The sequence below is a fragment of the Microtus oregoni genome, unplaced genomic scaffold (genome assembly GCF_018167655.1).
Source record: "Microtus oregoni isolate MIOR12 unplaced genomic scaffold, Mior012 000037F_ref0000500, whole genome shotgun sequence".
Taxonomy (NCBI): Eukaryota; Metazoa; Chordata; class Mammalia; order Rodentia; family Cricetidae; genus Microtus; species Microtus oregoni.
The window spans coordinates 24,096,962-24,124,879 of record NW_024543096.1 but is presented as its reverse complement, the minus strand read 5'-3'; the positions used below and the strand labels follow the sequence as shown (position 1 = coordinate 24,124,879).

At 40.3% G+C, this 27,918-nt stretch overlaps 1 protein-coding gene across 5 annotated transcripts in view; it reads right to left on the bottom strand.

Moving 5' to 3' along the window:
* Dync1i2 (dynein cytoplasmic 1 intermediate chain 2) overlaps positions 1–16,785 on the bottom strand; it is a 53,028-nt gene extending 36,243 nt beyond the window's left edge. For 2 of the 5 annotated variants that reach the window (XM_041631484.1, XM_041631487.1), the window contains exons 1-4: positions 16,402–16,553; positions 14,209–14,325; positions 11,245–11,362; positions 448–465 (exon numbers count right to left, since the gene is read on the bottom strand). In XM_041631484.1, the coding sequence (XP_041487418.1) occupies positions 448–465; positions 11,245–11,362; positions 14,209–14,316 (244 nt within the window). In that variant the 5' untranslated portion in view covers positions 14,317–14,325; positions 16,402–16,553. Of the gene's footprint in view, positions 1–447; positions 466–11,244; positions 11,363–14,208; positions 14,326–16,401; positions 16,554–16,624 lie in introns of those variants that run through there. The other 3 variants (XM_041631486.1, XM_041631488.1, XM_041631485.1) reach the window with 2 other exon arrangements.
* Between the last annotated feature and the right edge of the window lie 11,133 nt (positions 16,786–27,918).

The window sequence follows — 27,918 nt, the reverse complement described above, 5'->3', positions numbered from 1 at the left end:
TTATAAGACCATCCTATTTTATGTGTTAATTGTGATTACCCTGCCAAAATTAAAACTTCGAAATACGCTTCAAGTAATTTTCTAAGATTTGTTTTAAAATGTTAAACTTTGTCTAATAATTTTCTTTCAAACAATTTTAGGATCAGGGACGTAGCTCTGTGCCTGTTGAGCATGCGCAAAGTCCTGGATTTGATCCCTAGTGCCTCAAAAAATTAGTATTTAAGATCAATCCATTTCTCTCATCAATCCATTTCTCTCCATTGAAAATAGGCAATTTAGAGAAAGGATATAGATAAAGGAATGGCTCCTTTAAAACATTCATTAGTTTCCAGCAATTTGGATGGAAAATGCAAGCAGGCCATAAAACAGCATGCCTTCTAGACATGATGCATAACATAAAGCAACACATGCAAATTACACACAGTAAGATGTATGATAACTTCTTACCCCAGTACTCAGAAAAAACTGAACGTACAGACAAAGATACAGACACCCAAAATATTCTTAATCCCTTCTTAGAGAAAACATACATTCTTCATAGTTTATAAAGCAATAGCAACTGTTTTTCTCCAATGTTTCAACACCATGTAATAGCAGTTAAACATGCACATTTCATGTTATGACATTTGGAAAACTTTTTGATTACCGTAGTAGGAAGAACAGGAGGCTCATCACTGCCACCTTCTGGTTAAATTTTCTTTTTACCACACATGTCCCCAATCCTAATTATCTTTTAAAAATAATCTTTCAGTGTGCAACATTAAGTGACTAACACATTTCATGTTGCTCTGATTTCACTTAATATCTACTAAACAAAAGGTAAATTCCTAATTATATAATCAGTAATATATGGAAAAAGCCACAGCTAGAATGTTTGTTTTCTGAGCCTTGCTTGTATTTCAAACAGTATTAAAAACAAAACCAATATTTCTAACATTTTGATTAAATGTAAGAGAAGCCACTAGGCAACCTATGGAACTTGATACTATTCACTTGTGGCTGGCACTGTGCTAGGTGCTGCACCTACAATTCAGTATAGCTGACAAGGGATGGATCTAAAGTAAAGTAGCGGTGTGAAAATCCTTGTCTTCTTGTCCTGTCATGGGGAGCTGCACACAAGGATGGCACTGTGTAACAGCTGCTTGTCTACTGTGCTATACCCACAAATACATTTTTATTAAATTGTATTGAAGCACTGTATTTCCATATCAAAGATCTCCAATATAGTAAGTCTATGTTCTTTAAATTATATATATAATTTTATAATTGAGAAACAAATTTCTTTACAGATACATATTAGAAAGACTGAGGAAAATAGTAAAGTTATTATTAATACATTTCTCTGGTAGAAAGCATCAGAAATATTTTTCATTTTCATTGTCTTTTCTTCTTTCTGGTGATTTCAAGTATCAATGATTCTATTCAATAAGTTTAATCATAACTCACTTTGTGAAGACTGCATTAAAAATGTCAGCAAAACTCTTTAGATAAGTAGAAATTGCATGTACATAAATAAAATATATTAACCAGTTCTGGAATGAATGTTTCAGAAAAAAAAAAATCAAGAGTGACAGGGCTACCAAATTCTCACGGTGATTCAGCCAGGAGAAATATCACTGTGACTTTAAACGTGCACTCAGAAAAAGATCTCCTCCCCAACATCCCCAAACTCTGTTCTCAGTGCTCAGAGGCTGCTTAAAGCCAAGTGGTGGAGAGGACACACAACAGAGTCTGAGCTCCTATCTAGCTGACTAACTTCATCTTGTAACAGAAAGTAATGTGCCTCAGAAGGGACTACCTGGGAAATGCAAATCACTGTTATCAAAGGGTGGTTTTGAAAAGCTAATGTAAAACAAGGGAATGGTAACTAACTGACTACCACACGGTACTCAATTAGTCTCAGAAAAAAATAAAGGAATATGGGAATTAGGCAATGAGGCAATGCCACTACACTCTCAGACTTCAACAAATGACTGAAATAATGACAGCAAGGAGAAGACTCTGAACTTTTGAGCTACTAAGTCTTAGAAAAGACTCACTTCTGGAATTCATTTTAAACGATGGCTTGTAAATATAATTGGCTTCAAAAATATCATAAGCCATTAATATGTAGTAATATGTAATCAAGTATTTCACATATGATTTGCTTAGTAAGATAGTGAGTGATTTGATCAGAATGTCTTTATTTCAAGTTCTGTTTATAAAAAAGCCAATAACAGGTTTTGCATTGTCAGAACATATGAATATGCTAATGGATTTAAGCTACACAGAAGTTCAAAGACAGCACCAAAGAAGTACGGAATGAAAACAAAACACTGACCACATAAATAACACTGAAATGAGGAACTGTTTCAGTCTCTCAGACAAAAAGCTTTGTTAAGAAGGCTTTACCCACCACCTAAGACCTTGGTTTTCCAAGATATAAAATTAACATTACAGAATTTGACCAGTGAAGAAATAACTAGAATATTCTTAACCATAAAGAGCTAAAAATGCACTCAGATTTAAAATGAACACTAGCTCTGATCCACCACTCACAGAAGCCTCAGAGGTTAAGGACAGTGTGTAGTACAAGAGACTCTGGGAAAAGCTCATTTGCCAGAAAGAGCATAGAGAGACAGGCAGCCACGGCAGGGGAGTGCGGAGACTGCAAACGTTGGCAGAGATGGTGAGTGGATACACCCACGGCCGTGAGGTCTCCCGGCTACTGCATCAATACACACAACACTCATGCCTCATTCCCCTTGTGGACGGACACATGCTCCCCCTAAAACTGAACATCTAAGCTATCCACATCTTTTGTCCTTCTATGAAACATTGATTTAAATATTAACCTTTGAAATACTAATTTCTCCATTTATAATACCCCTCTTCTGATAATGAATATTTATGTGTTTTTGCTCTTGTTGTTGTTTACTTTTTTGAGACAGGGTTTCTCGGTGTAACAGCTCTGGCTGTTCTGGAACTCGATCTGTAGACCAGGCTGACTTCAAATGCACAAGAGATTTGCTTGTTTCTGCCCCTGGAGCACTGGTTTTAGAGGCCTGGGCCACCATGCCTGGCCAAGCATTAATTATTTAAATAAAGTTAATAAAAATAATCTTATAGTGTTAAAATATCATAAAGAGCTTGGTGGTGGTGGCATATATATTTAATCCCAGCACTCAGAAGGCAGAGGCAGGCAGATGAGTTCAAAGCCAGCCTGGTTTACAGAGTCAGTTCTAGGACATCCAGGACTATGCAGAAAAACTCCGTCTCTAAAAACAAAACAAAACAAAAAACCATAGAGAACAAATATTCTTTGTCATGAAATTCTTTTTAAAAATTAAGTTACACTTGAAAAAAATGACCTGGCAACATGGATGGTGTTTTCTCTAAAAATATGATTTTAAATATCCAAAAGTTACAAGAAAATTCAGAAGAGGAAAACAATACTTAACTAGCAAAGCTGTGCTTAAACTTAGCTCTTAAAAGTTAAAACATTGGGGGCTGGAGAGATGGCTCAGAGGTTAAGAGCATTGCCTGCTCTTCCAAAGGTCCTGAGTTCAATTCCCGGCAACCACATGGTGGCTCACAACCATCTGTAATGGGGTCTGGTGCCCTCTTCTGGCCTGCAGACATACACACAGACATAATATTGTATACACAATAAATTAATAAATAAATATTTTTTTAAAAAGTTAAAACATTATTCTAGGACATATTCAAATTTCAATATCTGCTGTGTGTTTGCCTACAACATCTTAAAGAAGGGTGTCTTTTGTTTGGTCTTTCCAAGTAGGTCTTAAACTGAACAAATATTTAAAGTGTAGCCTGTGTTGGCACCAGGGATTAAAATGTGAGCAATCAGACAAAAACCAGCCAAATGGCCAACTAAGTAACAATCTACCAGCAAATATGATGAGAGGTTTTATTAGTGACATTAAGAAGAAGAAAAAGGCTGGGCAGTGGTGGCACACCCCTTTAATCCCAGCACTCGGAAGGCAGAGGCAGGAGGATCTTTGTAAATTCAAGGCCAGCCTGGTCTACAAGAGCTAGTTCTAGGGCAGGCTCCAAAGCTATACAGAGAAATCATCTCTCGAAAAACCAAAAAAAGATAAAAATAAAATAAAATAAATTTTTAAAAAATAAAAGAAGAAGAAAAAGATGTAGAAGAAAAAGAAGAGAAAGAACTAGTCAGGCATGGTGGTGCACACATTTAATCCAGCACTCGGAAAGCAGAGGCAGGCAAATCTCTGTGTATTCCAGTCCAGCCAAGACTGCATAATCAGACCCCATCTCAAAAGAAAAAAAAATTGAATTTAAAAAAAAGAAAAATCATATTAAAGAGAAATATGTTTGATAGTGATTCAAGAAATTTTTATAGAGAAAATACAACAAATGTCTATACGTTAGGTCATGATACAAACTAGACTTTTAAAAAATTATCACATTTGCCTGGTATCCTCAGAGGTCAGAAGGAGTCCAGTCCCCTGGAACTGGAGTTAAAGATGATTGTGAGCCACCATGTGGGTGCCAGGAACTGAACTTGAGTCCTCCACAAGAATACTAGCTGTGCTTAACTGCTGAGCCATCTCTCCAGCCTCTGGGTTTGCTTGTTAGTTTGTTTGTTTGAAACTGAATTATTGAAAAAACAACAACAACAAAAAAACCAGTAACAACTTTATCTGTATTTTGTACTCTTCATGACAAATTATAAAGAAGTGCTAGGCGTTAATATTGGGGTTATAAGTGTATGTTTTAAGGATTATGAAATGCATTTTGCCTAATTGTTTTTTAAGATTTATTTTTAATTATGTGTATGTTTCTGTGGCCACAGTACACAGGAATGCAGGTGTCCTGAGAAGTTAGAAGAGGGCATCAGATCCCCTGGTGCTGGAATTACAGGGAGCTGTAATCTACCTACATGGGTGCTGGGAATCTAACCCAAGTCTTCTGCTAGAGTATACAGTCTTACCTGCTGAGCCATCTCTCTTGTCCTTCCGTCCCTGCCCCCAACTTTGGCCTAATGTTTAAAGGCAACAATATCACCATAATGTGTTTAGCCCTTTATTGGTTTCATTATGTTAAATCAGCTAAGAGATGGAAAATAGTTTAGAAATAACAAAGTGATCCACGAGGACTTGGAAAGGCTAAAATCTTAAACAGAGTCCAGGCCACAGCAGCTATTTAAGGATATTCTTAATTCTGTGTATCAGCTTATGCTCTGCTGTAAACATGATCTCATATTTACATTATTTATAAGTACTGTAAGCTACAATAAAGCAATGACACTTAGCTTGTTTCCCAAATCCTGCTTACTTACTGTGCACTAAACTGTTCCTTTTGGCCAGATCTAACTTTGTACTCTTACAGGAGGCTAAATATTCCCATGTCAAATAGTAAGATTATACTTAATCAAGATCCCGGGGCTGGAGAGATGGCTCAGTTGTCAAGAGCACTTGCTGCTCTAACAAAATGTGCTGGCTAGTTTATGTCAACTTGACAGAGGCTAGAATCATCTGAGAAGAGGAAGCCTCAGTTGAGAAAATGTCTCCAGAAGATCTGGTTGTGGGTAGGCTAGCCTGTAGGGCATTTTCTTAAGCAGTGATTGATTGGGGGGGGGGGGCAGCCAATTTATAGGTTCTATAAGAAAACAGGCTAAGCAAGCCTTGGGGACAGTTCTTGTCCCCGGGTTCTTGTCCTGTTTGAGTTCCTGTCCTGACTGACTTCCTTCAATTGAACAGTGATGTGGAAGCATAGGGCTTTAATAAACCCTTTCCTTCCCAAGTTGCTTTGGTCATGGTTTTTTCATCACAGCAATAGTAACCCTAACTAGGTCATAGACGATTCCCAATTCAGTTCCCAGCACTAACTTGGTGGCTGAACCCTCTTCTGACCTCCACAGACAGCATGCATGCTCATAGTTCACATACATACATGCAGGGAAAACACATACACATAAAAGAAAAATATTTAAAAAGTTCAAAATCTTTCAGAAACCACTCACATTCATGAGCATTTTCATTAAAAAGAAAAAGCATAGCTATTTACAGTCTTTCCATAGTTTAATTTAGCAAAAACACCAAACTAATGGCTTGAAGATTAGCAATACTTTACCTTTCATTTTCCACCTTTCTCTCATGTCTACACTTAGAACAAAACAATTGAATAAAGAAGAGATTTTTTTAAGACATTCTGGCCAATAAGGATGCGTGCTGTGCAAGCCTGCAGGCCTGAGTTCCATCCCTGGAACCCAGGTAAAGGTAGAAGAAAAGAGCTGACTTCACAAAGCGTTCCCCGGCATATATGCCACCCCTCAGAACAGTGATACGATCAAAATGAAGCTACTAACAGAAAACAGCAAGGAAATGATCTCTACCTAAGCATGCACGTGCTACCTGGATACAAAATGACACTCCATGTGCTACACTTGCCCAGCTAAAACCGGTTCTTATTCAGCTTGTTATTGCCTAGGAACAGTGACTTAGCGACATTTTTATTTGACTCAACTTGCCTCATACTTTCAAACTCAAGTGTCACCTAAGAGAGGATACAAAATCCACGGCTGAAGGCCAGTTACAGTTCTGATGAGTACAGTTTCTATTTAAGGAAGTCTTGGCTTGAAATCCTTATAAACCCCTCCAGACTGTCAGCATGGTTCCTGTTGCTAAGCTACTCTTTGCGGCTCCTGCCATCAGAGCTTGTGCACAAGTGCACAGGATCAAGACTTGACACAGATGAAGAATAAAAATGGAATTGTTGGTATACTTCTAGGATTTGGAGTTTTTCAATATGATGCTGGGCAATATCTCAGGATTTGAAGCTATGGTGGACGGAAGAAGGATTACTAAATTACATAAGATTCTACTAAATGGCAGTAATACAGCAACGCTGGTTCTTGGAGAAAGACCTGAAGTACAAATGGATTTCCTTGACTTATGCTAAATTCTGGATCTTTAAAAAACCTTTAATGTTTAGATTCTATAAGCATAAGTTTATGTTAAAGGGAAATACTTTAAAGATGTACAGCTATTGCCTAAGCTAATCATAGTTATCTTGTAGTTTGTTTTTGTTTTGTTTTGTTTATTTTCTAAAAGACTAATAAAGGTTTTGATTTTGTTAAAAAACAAAACTCTTGTATCCTACTCCAGGCTTTAAATCACCTGGCCTCTACCCACTTCGCTCTTTGCTTCTCTCTGGCTTATCACATTGCAATCACACACGCCTAGCTAAGCCTGGATCTACCCAGGGACTTGGTACTCACTATTGCCTCCACCTGGATGGCTCCTACTCACAGTTTTAACATGCTGAGCCCCTTCTGATCATTCCGTCCTCGCTCACACAGCTTTTCCAACACCCTATCCAATGCAGCCCTCAGTCTCACGCTGATATATCCAGCTCCACTACAGGAACTCTGCAAGGCCTTGTCTATACTCAGAAGTCCATCCCCAAGACTGGCTTATCAAAAGTTCTTAATATTTTCTGAATTAATGAGTGGATGAACAAAATTTTTCTTAAAAATCTGTAAAAGTAAATATCAGAAATTTGAGTTTCAAAAATCAATGTTTCAAACTTTTCACAGTTCAAAAGGGAAGTCAAACTTATGGGAAGTCTAAATACTATAAATTTATACCATATTAATTTTATAATGAAATTATGATCATGTAAAATGTTTACTAAGTTCTCATTACAAAGAAAGAAGCCAGCCTTTAATTCTAGCACTTGAGAGGTAGGAGGCAGATCTCTGTGAGTTTGAGGTCTGCCTGGTCTATATAGTGAGTTCCAGGACAATCAGGAAGACCCTGCCTCATTAAAAAAAAAAAAAAAGGCAAAAAACAAACAACACCACCAACAAAAGTGAATAGGAAATAGTGGTGAGACAGCTCAGTGTGAAAAGGTGCTTGCCACAAAAGCCTACAGGCCTAAATTTGATCCTCTTTATCCACATGAAGGCGAAGAGAACCAACTTCACGAAGCTGTCCTCTGACCTCCAAACACTCCATGTGGTACATACACTAATAACAGCAAATATTTAAAATATTTAAAAGAAGGACACTTACTCTTATTCTTCCAGAGAACCTTGGTTCAGCTCCCAGCAACCACATGGTGGTTCACAACCATCCCTAACTCCAGTTCTGGGGGAATCCTACATCCTCTCGGGCCTCTGAGGCACATGTATAATACATATACATACATGTAGGTGAAACACTCAAAGACACTTAAAAAAAATCTAAAAGAAGAAATCCTCCAAACAAACGCCCACAACTGCAGCTGATAAGAAGAGCCGACCATACACTTTCCTGGGTAAACCTGGAACTGCCTCCCAAAGCTCTCCATGTCTAGCTGGACCCTTCATTTCCGACAGCCTCTCTCTGCCTACCTTGTCATCCAGCAGAGTGAATGAACCATGGGCTATTTCTCTGAGTACACTTCCCTGTCTTGGCTCACATTTCTTCTATGGAAAGGCTCTCCTTTCCCATCTATACACACTGAAAGCCTACAGACACCGGGTAGCCCAGTCTACATAGCAGATTCCAGACAGCTATACAGCAAGATCAGAAAGGAGGGTAATTGGTAGATGTGAGTACAGAAAATGGAGGACTCTTTTCAATAAAGATTAAGAACAGAGTCAACAGGTAACCGATTAGGAGAAGGTTGTTTGTTTTTGTTTTTAAACCATGAAGACAAAAGTTCTACAAATCAAAAGATAAAAACCTCAATAATAAACAAACAAAAGTAACACACGTGCAAATTCCAGAGGAGACAAGCTGAATGGGAACAGTTAAATGAAGAGACAGCCGTTCCGTCACTGTAATTGGGTATGTGTGCACTGAAAACATTGGGTTTATCATCGCTACCTGTGACGGTTAGCATTAACTGTCAGTCAGGCACAGGTTGGAGTCCCCTGGGAAGAGTCGTAATGGGATATCGTCTATATTAGGTTGGTCTGTGGCGTGTTTGTGGGCGATGTCTTCAAGAGGTTAACTGATGTGGATAATGGCACTCTGTAGGCAGGGGCTTCTGACCTGTGCGACAGCAGAACCACTGAGCCCAGCACAAGCCATCGAGCGAGCAGCACACAGGCACGCACCCATTTGGCTCTGCTCTTGCTGTGGCTGGGATGGGACTAGCTTAGCTCGAGTTCCTGCCACCTGACTTCCCTCTGACAGTCTGTGACCACAAACAGGGAGCTACAGTAAACTCTTCCTATGTTGCTTTGTGTCAGGAAATTTTATCACAGCAACAGAAATGCCCACCAAGCCAGCAGCTTGGATAATAGTCAGTGAAAATATGGACGCAGGAGGGTTAATATTTGTAGATACTTCTGAGACTGATAAGTAGAACCTAAGTAAGCCTGCATAAAGCATCACAGCCAAGTCAATTCCTGGACACATCCCCAGAGAAACTCTTCTGCTTCCTTCAAAGGGAGGAGATACACTATTTATGATACTAAAACAGACTAGCAACCTGAGGACACAGTACCAGGGAACTGGGGAAGTGAAATATAATGCATAATGGAATATAATATAGATCAAAAATAACTAGCCAAGTAAGTATGTAGCAACATGGAATAAATAATTAGACAGTACAATGTCATCAATGTTAAACACACACAAATATGAAAGACATTAGAAATGCAGACTCAGAAGACAGACCCAAAGAACCTATATTCTAAAAACGCAGAGAGTGGTTACATTATGCACCACTAGAACTAGAAGTGGAGAAAGAGGGCGAGCCTCTCCACACCATCTCTAAAGAACAAGAATCAACAGCAGAGGCAGGCTATGAATTAAGACAGATGAGCAAGTGACGGAGAAGCCCAAGGGGGCAAAAAGAACAGGGAAGGAAAAAAAAATAACACAGTGGCACAGAAAATAAAAATCAAGACCCCTCAAGAATTGTACAACTAATAAGTTATATGGTTCAGTTACTAGGATAACAAAAAAATCTAATTAACTTGTTTTTAAAATCAAAGTATATAACACAGGATTATTAAAGATATAAAATTAATGTATAATATAAAATAATATAGTCTTCAAATACTATCAATAAAGAAAAACCATGAGCAGGAAGAAGTAACAATGAACAGATCCTAAGACTAATGAGGCTTTTCATCTTAAAACCTTTTAGAAACACCAGCTTTACTAAGGACAGGAAGCTCCACAACAGGCGTTACTACCTCTGGTATGTGTCCCTAGGATCGATGAAGTCAGCCTACAGTCTAGGTGCCAGCACACACTGGTAATCCCAGCACTCAGGAGGCCAAGGCAAGAGGGCTGAGAGTTCAAGGTCAGACAGGGCAGAAAACCCAGTCACAAAAACCAAACCCAAAACCCAAAACAAAAACCTCACCATCCTAGAAATATGGCTAAGGAGGTAGTTCCAATTGTAAAATGCTTGCTACACAAGCATGAGGACCTGAGTTCTGGCCCCAGAACCAGCTTGGTGGTATATGACTGTAGTCCCAGCCAGGGAGACGGAGACTGGGGATCCAGCAGCCTACTCTATTCCAAGCCCAAGGTCAGGAAGATGGGTAGCACCCGAGGAATGAACCAAGGTTATCTTCTGGCTTTTACATACATGGGCACTTGCCTGCACACACACAAACACACAAAGATATTAGCTCAAAAACTAACCTTGAAATGCCAGGTCCATTAAGGATAAAGGCCATTGTCGCACTTAAATACATTCTCCATAGCAGCACCCAACACAGAACTATATATGAAGTAAGCACTGAATGCTTTCTGATGTATAGCTAGATCATTCTCAGCATCTCTATGTGGCCTACTAGTCTAATATAATCATCACAATGAATAACCCAGGAAAAGGACAAGACCAAGTGAAGCAGCCAGTATTATTATGCCTCTTACTGCTTTGAGAAAATACTATAAATTTCTCTTCCTGCTCCTTTGCTTTTGAGTACTAGTGCCAGATCTCTGACTTGGATACCTAGTCTATGAAAACGAGTACACAGTACTCATCTTTAAGTTTAGCATAGTATTATGCACAGTAAATTGCTGATTTAAGTAAGAAAATTCAATTTGGTAGCTTGGTATGTGTTTGTAGATATTAATCTTGATCTCTCAAACAAATAACTATATACTAATATGTCTGGGGAAAAAAGGAATTCCAAGTAAATGATAAACGTTTTTGAGACAAAGACCATATGTATATATCACACCAATGCACTGAGCTCAGACATGTCTGCGCTCAACAGAACATAAGCCTGTCTCCCACAAATAGATAGATTCAGATCCTTACCAATGGGGGAATCTGTAGTCAGCCCCATGCTTTGAAGCAATGCCTCAGCTTCTCTTCTCTTCTTCTCAAGATCGGATTCTTCCTGCACAGCAACAGCAGCTTCCTTCTTCTGATCAGTCTAAATGTTTTCAGATAAAAACACAAGTTCATGAATAATACAACACATTTCTATTTATAAAAATATTTTACTTTTAAAAAAAAAATTTATTTTTATTCATATGTGTATGGTGTTTTGTTTGAATGTTGTGTAGTGCACCACATGTTTGCCTGGTGCCCATGGAGGCCAAAAGAAGTTGGACCCCCTAGAACTGGATCTACCGGTGTTTGTGAGCTGCCGTATGGGTACCAGGAATCAAACCCAGTCCTCTGAGAGCAGCAGTGCACGCAAGCACTGAGGCATCTCTCCAGCCCCATATAAAAATATTTTAAACAAAGTTACAACTGTAAACTTTTAGGATAAAATTAGTTTTAAATATAAAGTTCTTTTTATACATCATTCTCATTGGATCCAAGGTACCTCCACAAATATATTTTCAAAACAGCCAGAATTACAGAATTACAGTTCATGCCTGTAATCCCAGAATTCAGTGGACAGAGAATTTCCCTGAGTTCAAGAACAGCCTGGTCTACATAGTAAGTTCCAGGACAGCCAAGGCTACACGGCAAGAGTCTGCCTTAAAATACATAACAACTCTTTAAAAAACAGTCAAGTTCAAATTCTTTATAGGATGAAACTAATGACCAGGGACAGGAATCATGGAAGTCTCCAGCTCTAGGAGTACAAAAGTTTAGATAGAAAAGTGACAGAGGGGAAAAAATTAGAGTAATTTAAGACATAAGAAGGAAATAGATAATTTAAATTATATAACAAATTTGATTGGTTGAAAAAAACATTTTTAAAGTTCTACGTAAGATTTTCAAAGAATTTATATAAAGAATATTTATCAAAAACTCTTCTAGAGAAGCTGAAGAGATGACTCGGTGGTTGGGAGTCCACACTGCTCTTGCACAGGACCCAAGTTCAGTCCGCAGCACCCACGTCTGGCACCTCACACCACCTTTAGCTCCAGCTGTTAGACTCTCTTCTGGACTTCTCCTGGGGCAACACACACACACACACACACACACACACACAATTTTTTTAAAAAAAATCTAGAGAAAACTCATTTTTTTAAATTCTAGACATTAACATTATTTTATGTGTTTTTTTTTTTTTTTCAAGTTACCCATGTTGGCCTCAAGTCTGCGGACTTGCGAGAACTTCCTATCTGAGCCTCCCAAGAAGGGAGGGTTGCAAGCAAGTGCCACCAAGGCCAGCTTTCAGGTCATATTTTAGTCACAAAAACACGCAGCTGGGACAGGTTAAAACCAAAATTTGTTTTTTTTTAATAACATATAACATTTTTGTTAGAAAAATTTTTACCAATTTCTTATTGTTGTTTTGTTTTTTCAAGACAAGGTTTCTTTGTGTATCCCCGAGTGTCCTGGAACTGGCCTCAAACTCAGAACTCAGAGATCTGCCTGCCTCTGCCTCCCAAGTCTTAGGGTTAAAGGCACATACTACCAAGTCCAGCTGCCAACTTTTATTTTAGTTATTTATATATAATTTTAGAAAAATCTAACTACACTGGACAAATCTCAACATCCTTAGAGCATATAAAATACCAAGGGAAGCTTAAGCTCTCAGTGAAAGCTTGTCAAGTAGACAACCACACTCATATATCGAGTGAATTTTGTTAGTCACAATATTTTTATATCGTATTAACTTATTTTCATCAAAATATAGTGGAAGAGATGCCGTTTTCAAGCTGACCCTCACTGCTTATTGTCTCAGAATGTTTTAAAGATTTCAGGTTAGACATCAATCATAAATAATAGTAAGTAATTGCTCCTCAGAGGCCACTTATGGCTTTAAATCAAGTTTGCTCTCACTACTGAACAGGTTAAGGTTATAAATACTATTTGGATCGACTCTGCCAGTCTCAACCATCCAATCAAATATCCAATGCACAGCGTCAGCCCTTTTCTGTATAGCACAGAAAGGTGGGAGATTGGAGAAAAGAATTGTAGGAAACTCTTCAATCACAGTCCTTTAGGTATCTTAGCAACGCTGCACATAACTTTTGAGTCACTGTGATAAACTCTGCTTATTTTTCTGCTAATGCTCTTTCTCCAGCTCCTGAGAGATGTCTAATAGTCTTGCTGTTGTCCTGACATTTACATACATAAGCTTGGTACAACGGGCAAACTTAGGGCAAGGTACGGTATGCTGGCCATTTGAAATGTATCTGTGATGCAGATAAATACATCTGCCCCAAGAGCTGCAACAGGGAACAGTGTATACATGTCAATGCAGGACAAGTAAAGTGTGTCCAGCTTAGAGATAATGTATATTTGGAATATTTATATCTTACAGTATGTGATAAACAAAATCAGAAGATAAAAGTACCTTTTTGGTATTATTAAATCCATTGTTCATTAATATATTTCAATGACTAACTCATGATAATCATTAAGTACATGCAAATCCACTACTCAAATAAATTGTCATGTATAGCTCATATTGCCAGTAATATCAAAGCAAATTATCAAAGTATCTAAATAATTAATTTATTATGATAAACATATATATATCAAGTATTATAATGCAGTGATCTTACTTTGCATAAAACATATATCCCTAAAAGACTACATGAATAAATTCAATTTCTATAACTCAAATCTTAGAAATGCATCAAATTATATGAAATACTTTTAGCTTGTTAAAAATATCATACTATACCAGTTTTGTCATTATCATATACCTAGCTTTAAAGTAAGATTCACTGATAATTGCTACACTGACAATACCAGCTGCTGGATTTGCAATTGTTCTAAAGTTCTTAGAGAAAGGTCTAAGTTCTTGAAACAGAATGTACTTATTCATACTAAAGGGTTTTGTTTGTTTTATTGAATTAAACGTACTTCCTTTTTTTTCCTTTCCTCTTCTTTTCTCTTCTTTTCTTCTCTGATTTGGGCCAACCGCTGCTTCTTACGTTCCAATTCAGCTTTTAATTCACTTTTGTCCGACATGGTTGTGACCTTAAAAATCATACCAACATTTATAATAATCATTACATGGATTTAAAAAAGTAGCAGACTTAAAAAAAATACTTCAAGAAATATGACAAGAAACTAAAAATTTCGATGAAACCTAAGAAAACACACGTTATATTTTTAAATAATAAAAACATAGGTACTTATACTATTAAGACATAAGAAAAATTATGAACAAGTATTATCCAAAATTTGAGCACAATAGCTAGCACACAGTGGGTGCTTTAATGTTCCTAAGACCAAATTTAACAATGTCTCGCTCTGTAGCCTAGGCTGTCCTCATGGCAATCTTTTTACCTAAGACGCTGGTGAGCTGGGAGTCAGCCAGCACACCCAGATCCAAAGTTTTTTGATGACTCTGTATTTGATCAAGTCATAACTAGTGTTTAAAACAAAAGACAGGGTTGGCACTAAACTTGTCTTAGAGTATGATGGCTCACACCTGAAATCCCAGCTCTGCAGAAGCAGGACAAGAGTTCCAAGAGCATGGGCCATACATAGCAAGACAGGTTTTTGTCTTTTTTTTTTTTTTTTTTTCTGAATCTGAGGACCGAACCCAGGGCCTTGCGCTTGCTAGGCAAGCGCTCTACCACTGAGCTAAATCCCCAACCCCGCAAGACAGGATTTTAAAGAATGTCTAGTCTTCAGCCACGAATGCAAACATATTAACAGATATTTCTGCATTTGTTCCTAGAAATTCGATAAAAAGGCTGAATGACTAAACGGAGAATTCCTAAAAATCCTGTAAGCTCCATCAATGTCCCATAACAATCAAACCAAATGGCATTTTTTTTTTACATGATTGTCTGTGAATGGACCTAAAATGGTCCATATTGGACTGCCATCTATTTGAGCCTGGGACTGTGTTTTTGTCATTTTTGTTACTTTTACAGTATGGTAACCGTAACATTAAAATGACAGTGGCTAAGTGACCCACGTGTAGAGTAGATGGAATCACAAACTTGAACACGACTTCATACGAAGATGAACTGGGATCTTTTTGAACTAGAAAGTAACTTAGGGGCTGAGCGTGAGATGGGAGCCAGGAATCTGTTACTTTGGCTACATTACTGGTTTAATCTCTGTCAGCGTCGCTCTTGGTACAATTTCAAGAATAAATATTTTAGATTTAGGAAACTGGGTGAAAAACCTCAAACACAATAGATTTGGATTAAGTGCAAGATGGTAAGGAGGCAAGATTCACCCACTGTAAATACAAAAGGGGGATTTTGATTACAGTATGCCGGAAGGATTGATAGGCCAGTGGACAAAAAAATGGTGAGCAGGTGACAGGGGAAATCCCTTTAATGCAATCATATAATATGTACCTTACATAAACTCCCAGCCAAGTCACAAAGCAAGAGCCCCTGTCTCTTCACCCACCCTTCCCAGGTCTCTGAGAAGCTTCACACTGTTAAGGGCTGTTGAAGGGAGCTTCCATACACATTACTCTGTATGCTAGGCTGGACGTATTCTTTTCTGTTTACGGTCAACTGTCAACAAGTATATCAATAAATACTACCTGCTACCTAGATTAAAGAAGTAATCTCTCCAGTCAGCTGTAACTAGTCTGTCCGGCTTTAGCACCGGTAATCAGTTAGCTCCTTCATCCTCAAGACAGGCCAGAGCCACTGCTCCGTGACTGTCAGGCTCATTTTCTTAAAACGCCGGCAAGAGGAAGGTGTCTAACATGGTGTTAAAACCTCTCAGTGTTCAGCGACCTCCAACACACACGCCAAGTGCCTGGACAAGCTACCGACCCAAGGAGTAGCGACCTTATTCATACAACCAAGCAAAACTTAAGGAATTAGTTTCTCCCTGGGCTTAAGGCCAAGAGGACGCGGTCCGGGCTGGGTGTGTCCTGGAACCGCGGGACCGATGCAGGGCAAGCCCCGAGGCACCGAGGCTCCGGCCCGAAGTGTTGCGGGGCCGCGGTGGCCTCCCCAGGCCTTCTAGAGTCACCAGGGCCAGCGCTGTCAGAACGATCGGCCGGCCGGCCCTGCGAGCTCCGACGCCACCACCGGAGGCAAAAGGGCCTTGAAGGAAGCGCGGCCGACCCACCTGTCAGGTGGCGGGGTGGAGAAAGCTTCCTTTGGCCGGTAACTTCCCGGGATCGTCCCTCTCCAACAGTCACCACCGCAGATCCGTGGCGTCCCAGACACACAAAGAGGGATGGGCGGCGGCCGCTACGGCGAGAGCCAAGGGACAAACGGCTGCGCCGAGACGCGGTCGCTCACAGAAGCAGAGTCGGGGCCGCCTGGCGGGGCTGGGCGGAGTTACTTACCTTTTGTAAAACAGAAGCTGACGGGTGAAACAGATCTACACCGGCCTCAGGACCCGAAGTGTTTCCGCTTTGGCAAAAACTGGACAACTGCACCTCACATCCTGGGGCGGAACCCACAACACCCCAGAGAACTACAAGGCCCGGCAACTAGGCGCATTGCTCAGTCATGAGACTGGTAGGCCTCCAATAGAGGCAAGGTATGCTGGGATATGTAGTCTGTCTTAACTTTTTGGCCCCTAGAACCTTAAAATGACAGTAGGAACATTCTAGTATCTGTCTTGAAAGTGTTTTCTTTGGTTGTACAGTGCTCACAATGTTGTTATGTCTTGTTTCTTAAGATCCGTAGCCCAACATTAACAAAATCTTAAGAAATGTTGTTTTCCATATTGAAACGGAGAAAGGGACCCTTTTAAAAGCGTTTATAAACATGTACCTTACCTGTGGACAGAATTTTAGCAAGTTTCGAGCACGGGTTTTAGGTGTATGTGTTTACTGAGGCTTCATGTAGCATGTGCACAAGATCTAAATAAAAATATATTAAGTAGCATATAAAATATTTTCTAGTATCTTATAGCAGAATACTCTTCTCTTAAAAGTATGTTTGGTAAGAACACATTTTATTCCTAGCGATGGTGGTTCAGTCCGTTAATCCCAGGACTCCGGAGACAGAGGCAGGCGGAGCTCTGTGGGTTCAAGTCCAGCCTGGTCTACCGAGGGAGTTCCAAGACAGCCAGGGCTATGCAAAGAAATCCTGTCTCAAAACAAAACAAAAAATAAAAACAAAACAAAAAAAACTATACTTTTGGATCTGATTAGATTTTAAATATGCAGAAAATTATTGGAATATAAATTATCAGAAGTGTATGGGCTAACACAGATGGTTTGAAAAGTTTGTTTGAACAATTTGCAGCATTATTTACCAATTATTAAAGCTAATGCCAAAACATGATATTTCTTATCTTCCAGAAAACTGACAAGAGCACATTGCTTAAATTTAGATTATCTCGAGTTCTAAAATTTCAAAGCGTGTTTATTTAAGCAACCTTTGTTTCCTTCTTTCCATTAGTTTCTGTCTCTTCACTTGAAAGAGCTCTTCCGAGTGTCACTCATCGTGCACCGGGAATGGAGCTTTATTCTATAAGAACTAAAACCCATCGCCCTTCTTCAAGGAAAAAGACTGGGTGCTCAGTTCAATGAACTGTTAAGACAAGATTGAGTAACTAAGCCATAGAAACAGGTAAGAGAGGAAGAATTTCATGAAGAGATGATTCCAGAGACAAGTCTTTGATTCCAGAAGGTTAACCATGTAACCATGATTGGACGTTAACCATGTAAACAAGATGGAGAAAGGTACCAGGGTACCCCAGAAGGAAGAGGAGGAGGAGAGAAAATATGTTTAAAGCACAAAGATGAGATGGTAGAAAACAGAGAAATAATTCACCCCGGCAGCAGGCTGAGAACTGAGGATTGAAGCCGTGGGAGGGCAAAGTCACATATCCAGCTTAGACTGAGACCATTGGTAATAAATGTAAGAAAAGATTTTAAAAAGGAGAAAGGCGTGATCATGCTCATATTTTGGGTAGTTCTTTGAAAATGGTCTGGAGAAAGGCCAGTTTACTGGTGTTTTCTTTGTTCCTCAGATTCTTTCTTGCAGGGTGTGGTGTCACAGGTTTGTATTCCCAGCTGGGGGTGGGGAGCAGGGACAGGCAGATGTCTGTGAGTTCAAGCCAGCCTGATTTACATAGCGAGTTCCAAGACAGCCAGGGCTACACAATAGAGAGACCCTGTCAAAAAAACAAAAACAAAAACAAAACGAAACAAAACAAAAAACAAGCAAGGAGTCCCAGGGAAGGAGACAATGCTGGAAGATGAAGATGTTGTTGTAATGGGTGTTGCTGGTCTTTCATATAGGGAGTCACTGAGCTGGTTCTCTGGAATGAACCAAGAAATGAATGTCTGGGGAAAATAGAAGACCGAGCCTTAAGAAAGAGAAGGTAACAGCTTCTCTTTTCTGGATGGGAGGTGTCCTAAGGTTCTTAGTGCACTGACTGGACTCTGGTTGGGGTATTTTACAGAGCCCCTGGTCCTCCCCTTGCCACTACTGGTCCTGTTTAGATGCCATCCCCTAACCTGTTTTTCCAGTGTTTCTCCTCAAAGTATCTTCCCGGGATAGAGGCTGGCATCTCAGGGAGACTATGTCACTCTCCTTGTCTACCCATGTTCCTCTAACCGCCTTCAATGTGACAACTCTTCCCACTCTTTCCCCTCTGAGTTACATTCCCAGCAATAATTTCACACGAAGCATTTCCACTCTACCTCCTGCCAGATGGTTACTTTTTATGACTCTGGTTTTCACTGGCTTCTGGTAACTATTTTCTCGTTCACTTCTTTATCATCTGGTTTATTATAGCCATTCACTGAGTGCTACCTCATCTATTTCAAAAAATTCTTACATGTTTGTGTGTGTGTTTGTGTGTGTGTGTTTGTGTGTGCTCTTGTGCTACAGTGCACAAGTGGAGATTCGAGGACAACTTGCAAGAGTTTGTTCTCTTTTTCTACCAAACGGTCCTGGGAATTGAACTCAGGGTCAACAGGTTTGGTGGCAAGTGCCTTTGCCCACAGAGTCATCTCTGTACACAGAAGTTTCCATTCCACCCATTCCTGCAGCCACTCAGTCCCAAAGAAAACACAGAGGCTTATATTAATTTTAAACTGTTTGGCCTATTGCCCAGGCTTATTACTAACTAGCTCTTACAATGTAAATTAACCCATAATTCTTTTCTGTGTTTGGTCTTACGGCTAAAAGCCTTGTGGCTTGGTGCCTTTTACAGTAAGGCATTCTCGTCTTAGTTTCTCTGCATCTGGTTGGGACTGCATCTCTGCCTTTCTTCTTCCCAGAATTCTCATAGTCTGGTCACCCACCTATACTTCCTGCCTGCTACTGGCCAATCAGCATTTTATTAAACCAATACAAGTGACAAATCTTTATAGTGTACAGGAGCATTATCACATGGCAGATCTCCTCAGGCCTCATCCCTCCCTTGTTTTCTCACGTTCTACTGCTTAGCTCTCTGTACCCTATCCCTGCTCTCACTAATGCAGCTCTCTCAGGGGGATGAGAGGAGAGGAGAGAAGAGGAGAGAGGAGGAGAGGGGAGAGAAGAGTATAGGAGGGGAGAGAGGAGGGGAAAGAAGAAGAGAGGAGAGGAGAGGAGGAGAGGGGAGAGGAGAAGAGAGGAGGAGAGGGGAGAGAAGAGAAGAGTATAGGAGGGGAGAGAGGAGGGGAAAGGGAAGAGAGGAGGGGGAGGGGAGGGAAGGGGAGAGGATAGTTTAGAAGTAGAGGGTAGTGTTGGAAGATTTAGGAATGGAATCAGAAAGGTATAAATCAAGGCATTATTAGTAGAAACTATGAGAAATAGATCAGAGAAACGTTAAGGTTATACTAATACTCTGATAGCAATAAAGCATAGTAGGCACCCAGCTGACTTTTCCATTAGATACCTAAAACTATTAGATAAAACACCCTCCTTCTTGTTTCAAGGTGCTGGAAAGGAAGTAAGGAATGCTTAGGATAAGGGAAAATAGAAGAGGTTTGGGTTATAATTCAGTGGAAGAGAGTTTGCCTAATGAGTATGATATCCTAAATTCATTCCCCAACATGGAGGGCAAAACAGGGTGAGATGCAATAGGTGAATGTCATAGCTTAACCTTGTCTTAGCTTAACTCCGTGGTCTTGTAGGGTAAGCACAAGACAGAAAGTCCACCAATGCCTACTTCAAACAGAGTTTTACAAGTAACTCCCCAGTACATCTTTGATGGAAGAAATCTACCCCAACCCTAACTCCCCTTCTGGAAAATGTCCAGCAGCCCAACTGAAACTTTACCCAGTAAGCTACAGCCTCGTGGCAATACACAGATTACTAGAAATGGGTTAAATTAAGATGTAAGTGTTAGTCAATAAGAAGCTAGAGCTAATGAGCCAAGCAGGGATTTAATTAATACAGTTTCTGTGTGATTATTTTGAGGCTAAATGGCCAGGGACCAACAAACAGCCCTCCTTGTAACATGTTTCCTAATTTTCTGAGAAATCACCATACTGATATCCAAAGGGGCTGTACCAATTTGCACTCCCACCAGCAATGAAGGAGTGTTCCCTTTACCCCACATCTTCTCTAGCATAAGTTGTCATCAGTGTTTTTTATCTTGGCCATTCTTACAAGTGTAGTTGGAATCTCATAGTTGTTTTGATTTGCATTTCTCTGATGGCTAAGGATGTTGAGCATTTCCTTAAGTGTCTTTCAGCCATTTTAGATTCCTCTGTTGAGAGTTCTCTGTTTAGGTCTGTACTCATTTTTTTTGTTGTTGTTGGATTATTTGCTCTTTTGATGACTAATTTCTTGAGTTCTTTGTATATTTTGAAGATCAGCCCTCTGTCCGATGTGGGGTTGGTGTAGAACTTTTCCCATTCTGTGGGCTGCCGTTTTGTCTTGTTGACCATGTCCTTTGCTTTACAGAAGCTTTTTAGGTTCAGGAGATCCCGTTTATTCATTGCATCTCTCACTGTCTGTGCTACTGGGGTTATATTTAGGAAGTGGTCTTCTGTGCCAATGCCTTCAAGTGTACTTCCCACTTTCTCTTCTATGAGGTTCAGTGAGGTTCTATGTGGTTTCAGTGGTGGTTTGAGGTCTTTGATCCATTTGGACATGAGTTTTGTGCATGGTCCTAGATATTGATCTATTTTCATTCTTCTACGTGTTGATATCTAGTTATGACAGCACCATTTGCTAAAAATGTTTTCTTTTTTCCATTTGATATTTTTTGCTTCTTTGTCAAAAATCAGGTGTTCAAAGGTGTGTGGATTAATATCCGGGTCTTTGATTAGGTTCCATTGGTCCTCCTGTCTGTTTTTATGTCAATACCAGGCTGTTTTCAGTATTGTAACTCTGTACTAGAGTTTGAATTGAGGGATTATGCTGCCTCCAGAAGAGGCCAGGGTGTAAACCTGCGAGCGCAGAGAGGCAGAGAAAGCACCCAGTTGCTTCCTCCTCCACAGAGAGAGCTTTCTCCTATGCCATCTCAAACAAAAACTCCTCCAACTGGATGTCCCTCCCTTCTACTTCCTGTTTCCTGTGCATCGCTCTTTCTGTCCTCCTGACTTCCTCTTACTCTCTTTGGTTATTTCCTTTCAGCTGGATGCTTGCTCCAGCTATGGTTGATTTTATTTAATTCTGTTTACAGTAATCAAGCAGAAAGCTCTTAGATTAAAGGTGTGTGCTCGGGCTGAGCCACACCACAGCTAGAGGCAGGTTTTTCCAGTAAATAATGCAATCTCGGGGTTCACAGTGCGATAAAATATCCTGCAAGAGATGCATCCTCCTTATTATGTATGCATGGTAAGTGATCAAGACGTTAAGAACAAAAAGGATCAGTGGAGCAAACTGTCAAAAGGAAGATGAAGATGTTTGAAGGGTCACAGCTGTATTCTGCTACCCAGAGGTTCAGGATCTCCAAAGAGTCATGGGACTCACCAGGTCTTTTTTGAACAGTCAACCTTAGGATTTATCACCAATTACCAATAGCCTTGTGATGTCTATCTACATCACACAGACCACAGAAATTATGTCATTGTGGAAAAGAAAAATGTGGTCTGTTAGCAGTGTAGGAACCTTTTAGCAATGGCTCTATCTATCTGTCTGTCTATCTATCTATCTATCTATCATCTATTTGGGGTTTTTTGAGACAGGGTTTCTCTGTGTAACAGCTCTGATTGTCCTGGAACTCATTCTGCAGACCAGGCTGGCCTGGAATTTGTAGAGCTCCACCTGCCTCTGCCTTCCAAGTGCAGGGATTAAAGGTGTGTGCCACCAGCACCCAGCCCAATGACACCTTTTAAAAGATTATTTTTAATTGTATGTATGTGCGTGCAGGGTGTATGCTTGTGAGTGCAGGCACCTGCAGAGGCCAGAGGCATCATTTGGAGTCACAGATGGTAGTGAATTGCCTGATAAGGCTTCTGGGACGTGAACTCTGGTCCTCTGGAAGAGCCATAAGTGCCCTTAGCTGGTGAGCAGTCTCTCTAGAGCCTAGCAATGACATCATTTGGTATTTATCTGTATTGTCACTTGGTTAGATAAACTTTGCTAAAATGAAATCTATTAAAGTTGAAGATACACTTCAGTGACTTTCTCACCAGGCAACGAACATGTTTCCCAAGATCTTTGCATAAGTGTGTGATCTTTATTACTTTTCCCCCACATTAATTAGGGGGTCGTCTAAGATCTCACTTTGCTTATCCAAGTTCATGAGGCTCAGCCTCCGGGACTTAAAGATCGTTCATCTTTTAAATGTTAATAGCTCCTCTGAGCTGCTCGCGTTCTTAATGTTTTTTTCCCTAAATTCTTCCACTTCACCTTCAGGAACTGTATTTGACCCTTTCAGAAACACTGACAGAAAAGAAATGTTTTCTCCCAACTTTGGAACTATCTTAACTTTCCCATTTCCTCTCATGGTAAGGAAAGCTCTTTAAGGAACCCTACCCACTCAAGGGAATGCTCATGAGCTGACCGGCAAGCCTCTCATAATATAATAGCATTACTTTTCTATTATCCTTATTATTCTTCCAGTCTGTATTTTTTTCCCCTTCAGAGTGTTTGCTGCATTGTTAAGTTAATATGGGTTTTTTCCCCCATTATTTCCTCTACTTGTCTTGATGCACATATTTTCTCTCTTAGTGTCAAAATAAGGTGATGGTGAATTAGGAGTCCTTCCTGAGCTGAGGATACTTTTGTAATCTGGTAACCTTTGGCATGAAGCACATAGCCTAGTGAATGATGGAGCACTTAAGTGTGATTCACCACTGAACATTACAGAAAATAGGCTGAGGGGCTCGGAAATTCAAGGCAAGTTCCTTGTACTCAGCGTGGTGTATATACTGCGCTCTCACTTTTCCACCCCCTATTATGTGGTTAAGAGAGAGGAGATAATGACGGCTTCCTAAAGTTACCTATAATGCTCTCAAAACTCTGTGAGGTGTAATGGTTTTAAAAGGCAGAATGAAAACACAGCTAGGAGATCAACACAAAAGGAATCATTTTCTGATAGCGACAGTGAGCCTCCATTCACACACACACACACACACACACACCCCTCCCATTAACTGTAATGGGAATTATGAGTGCCCCATTAAAGGAACTTACACCCTCCAGATGTGGTGAAGGGACGCTCATTCTCTCTAGGCTTCTTGTATTGATTTAGTTTCTTGAGGTAGAATAAAATCATTAATTTTTTTTTTCTCAACTACTCTGGATGCTCAGTATGTTCTCTTTGGAACATGGGGCATGTAGGACAGCAATTACTAATCACTAGCCAAAGTGCAGTTAACCACAGATAATGTGTAAAATCCGAGCCATACCCAGATTGATTAATTTTCATGTTAGAAGCATTGGCCTGTCATCTTCCTCTTTGAATAAATATTTATTCAACATTTGACCTTTCTGGGTCTAGGAAAATTTCAGAGTGGCTAAGATTTTCTTCATTAACATGGAAATGATCTTTTAATTATTCAGCATGTTGATTAACAACATGCCTAGATTTGCATAAAAGGAAAGAAACTTAGATTTACTAAGTATGTTTCCAGCCAATATTTATCTCTATATGAATATGGAAACCTCCATCACTGGCAGATACATGGGCTGCTATGAGAGTGTTGTGTTGGCCTGTGTCTAAATATATGCATGTGTGTCTATTGGTTCACACCCTTACACACTGAGAAATATTTACACAAACGTAACATGGTCTCCTGAGCTTTCAAGTGGTATATCCTGATCCCCACTGGGTAACTCTGTAGGCCCATAACTCTACATGGTACAGCAGCCAGGCTCTCAAGCCATAGTTCTCACCTGAGGTGGTCACTGTAGCCTTCCAGACAGGATGTCGCTACCCTAAAAAAGGGTCAGGATGTTGTTCTGCTCCTTTTTTGTAATTTGGATGCCCGAAAAGAGATGTTAATTCAGCTTACATGACAGAGCTGGCATACAGAGCAGGAAGATAGGAAGACGTGACAAAATGGGCATAGAAAGGTGTGGCAAAGGTATGGACGTGACTAAAGCCATTCACCTGGTTACCTAGGAAACAGAAGGCTAATGAATTCCCCCTCAGTTTATGTTTTGATATAAAGGCTGTTTGGAGAATAAACACAGAGAAATTTTCAGGATGTGAACTCAGGATTTCATGAGGGATCACTGAGAATCTCCCTCGCGATAAAATCATGTGAGTTGTGTCTTTAATCCCACACCTCCCCTCTGATCTGGAGAATTAATTTAGGGTCCTGGCTGGCACCAGACTCCAACGTATCTCTTGCAGATTCCACAGGCTCCTCACACTCAACTGGCACAAGGCTTCCCAGCAAGCCTCTTCTATTCCCAGTCTCACTGAAGGGATCTTGTATTCTTCAGTTCCTGAAGCCACAGGGCATTAAACATCATCTTCCCAATTCCACATCCGCACACTGACCACTGTGGGTTTCATCACTGGTACCTCACCCATTATTTCCAGAGGTTCCAGCAGGGCCGCTGTGGTGTTGTAGCAAGTATGAATCAAATCATCCTGAGACCATCTCAAGCACACACAAATCCAGAGTGCTGAGATCCAAGGTAGCTCCAGAGTCAGAGACACAATAGACTAGGGGAAAGTGAGGCAGTGGTGGTGACGAGGTGGGTGTGGAGACGTAAGATGGCGAATGTGTTCCTAGGATTAGAAATGCAGGCAAGAACCTGGTCACACATGGTAAAAAGGTAAACAAGGAAAATGTGACGTGATGCCCAATATATTGTTTTCAAGCCATTGTAGAACAAAACAGTGGGCTAAAATAAATGAATGTCTTACTTAGAAATTATTTCCGAGCCAGGCAAGGTGGCACCCTAGAGGAGTCAGATGATTCTGGGAGGAAATGTTCTTATCAGATGGGTAGACATTCCCCCACTACCCCCAAGAGACCAACACTAGTAGGATCACCTCCAAGACAGACATAAGGATTGTGGTGTCAGGGATTTCGGGTCTTTGGACACTGAGGGCTGAGGCTGTATGTGTCAAATTTCCACAGAACTCCAGAATGTGGAAGAAATTAGAAAATCCTGAAGCAAACTGTTTGAATTTTATCAGTACTTATAGTGCTGTTAAGATTGAAGTCTACAAGTTAAGGAGAAGATCAACAGGTGATGTGGGATTTCCCTCTGTATGCTGTGAATACCATTGGTTAATAAGGAAATTGTCTTGAGCCTACAGCAGAGCAGAATAGAGCTAGTGGGGAAAACTAAACTGAATGCTGGGAGAAAGGAGGCAGAGTCCAAGGAGAAGCCACATAGCCTCACTGGAGATAGACAGCGGAACTTTACCCAGTAAGCCATAGCCTCATAGCGATACATAGGTTACTAGAAATGGGTTAAATTAAGATGTAAGAGTTAGCCAATAAGAAGCAAGAGCTAATGGGCCAAGAAGTGATTTACTTAATATAGTTTCTGTGTGGTTATTTTGGGTCTGAGCTGCCGAGAACAAGCAAGTGACCTCTTACTACAAACAGAGGTGGAAGAGGTCAAGAGAGGATCTTGGGATGAATATGATCAAAATAATCATACACATATATAAAATATAATGAAACAGATTATCGTAAATAATTAGTGTGTAATAATACAAAACTTAAAAAAAGACTATAGTCAGTGAACTGGGGAAATAGTTGAGTGACGTAGCATATCTCAAGTGTGTTCAAGACCCTGGATTCAACTCATAGCAAAAAACTAAAGAAAAAGAAAAAAGACTAGAAGTCACCACTATAGAGATGTTTGTGTCTATCAAGTGGGCTGTTCAACTAACTTTATAGGTAAAAGTTTGCTGTGGAGCAACCTTTTATACATGGTGAATATGTATTACTCTCATTGGTTAGCAAAGAGCTGACTGGCCAATAGCTAGGCAGGAAAAGGTGAGGTGGGACTTGTGAAAAAGAGAACATGGGTTAGAAGAGGGCGGAGTCGTCAAGGGACATGGAGAGAAGCAAGGTGAATATGGACATCCTCAGGTGTCATTTCCCAGACACTATCCATCCACTTTTTTATTTACTTATTTTATCTATTTGGGGGAGGGGGCAAGGTCTTTCACTGGTCTGGAGCATTACCCAGTGGTTTAGAATGGCTGGCCAGTGAACCCCCAGGGAGCTGCCTCTCTGTATCTCCACCGCTCTAGAATGACCAGCATGCCTTGCTATGCGCGGCACCAAATTTCAGCATGGGTACTGATGATGAAACAAAGGTCCTTCCTGCTAACACAGGAAGCGCGTGACCAACCGAAGTCCTCCGTGCTCCTATCTTTGTAAGTCATTGTCTACAAAAGTGTATTCCAAGCTGGGATTTACTTATTGTGTTTTGGTCCTTGGAAGATTTTAGTATGAATTAGTGTGTTAATAAACATGCCAATCTGCGATGAGCCAGGCCAGGTAAAGTCCTTGGATGGCACCTAGACATCATAATCAGGAAGCTCATCTTCGATCTGCCGGGACGTTTCCGGAAGAATACGGACACAGACAAAGACTGTTTTGGAAGGGAAACCATCTTGTTTGTATTTCCGTCAGGCAGCCACACCCAGCTCCTTAAACGTGTTCTTTCCTTAGCTGCCATTCTTCCCTTACACTTCCGAACCAACCGTGATTGTCTTCATCTGTCTTCAGATTTGGGAGGAGCTGACCACGGCTGATGAAATCACTGTGATTTTCAATAATCCATGGGATGGTATTTGCAGAGGAGATAGTTTAGTTTAATTTAGCTCTGCTTTGGGCAGAGGCCCTTTCCTACCAACCATTCTACTTAGCATGAACCCATGGTTAGGCAAGGGCTTCAGGGACAGTGAGAAAACATATTTAAATTTCAACCCAGAATGTGGTGGCTCAGGCCTGTAAACCCAGCAGTTCCGTGGTAGAGCCAGGAAGAACAGGCGTGTAAGGACATGCTCAGCAGTTTGTGAATTTGAGGCTAATCTTGGTTATATGAGAAACAGTCTCAAAACCAAAATAATAAACAAAAAAATAGAATAACATTACAGATTTGGCATATTTGGTTATCTCGACTCTTAATTGTGTATCTGAAAAATTCGAAGTTGTTTGGCAGATTTATAAATTGAAAGATTTTCATTCCATCTGGTTTCTGGTTTAACGGGCCCCTCCCTGTCTTCACCATACATTTCCCCACGAAGTAGCATGTTTTGTCTAGCTGAACTGGGACTCAGGATTTAGCATCTGAAAGCAGGACCAGC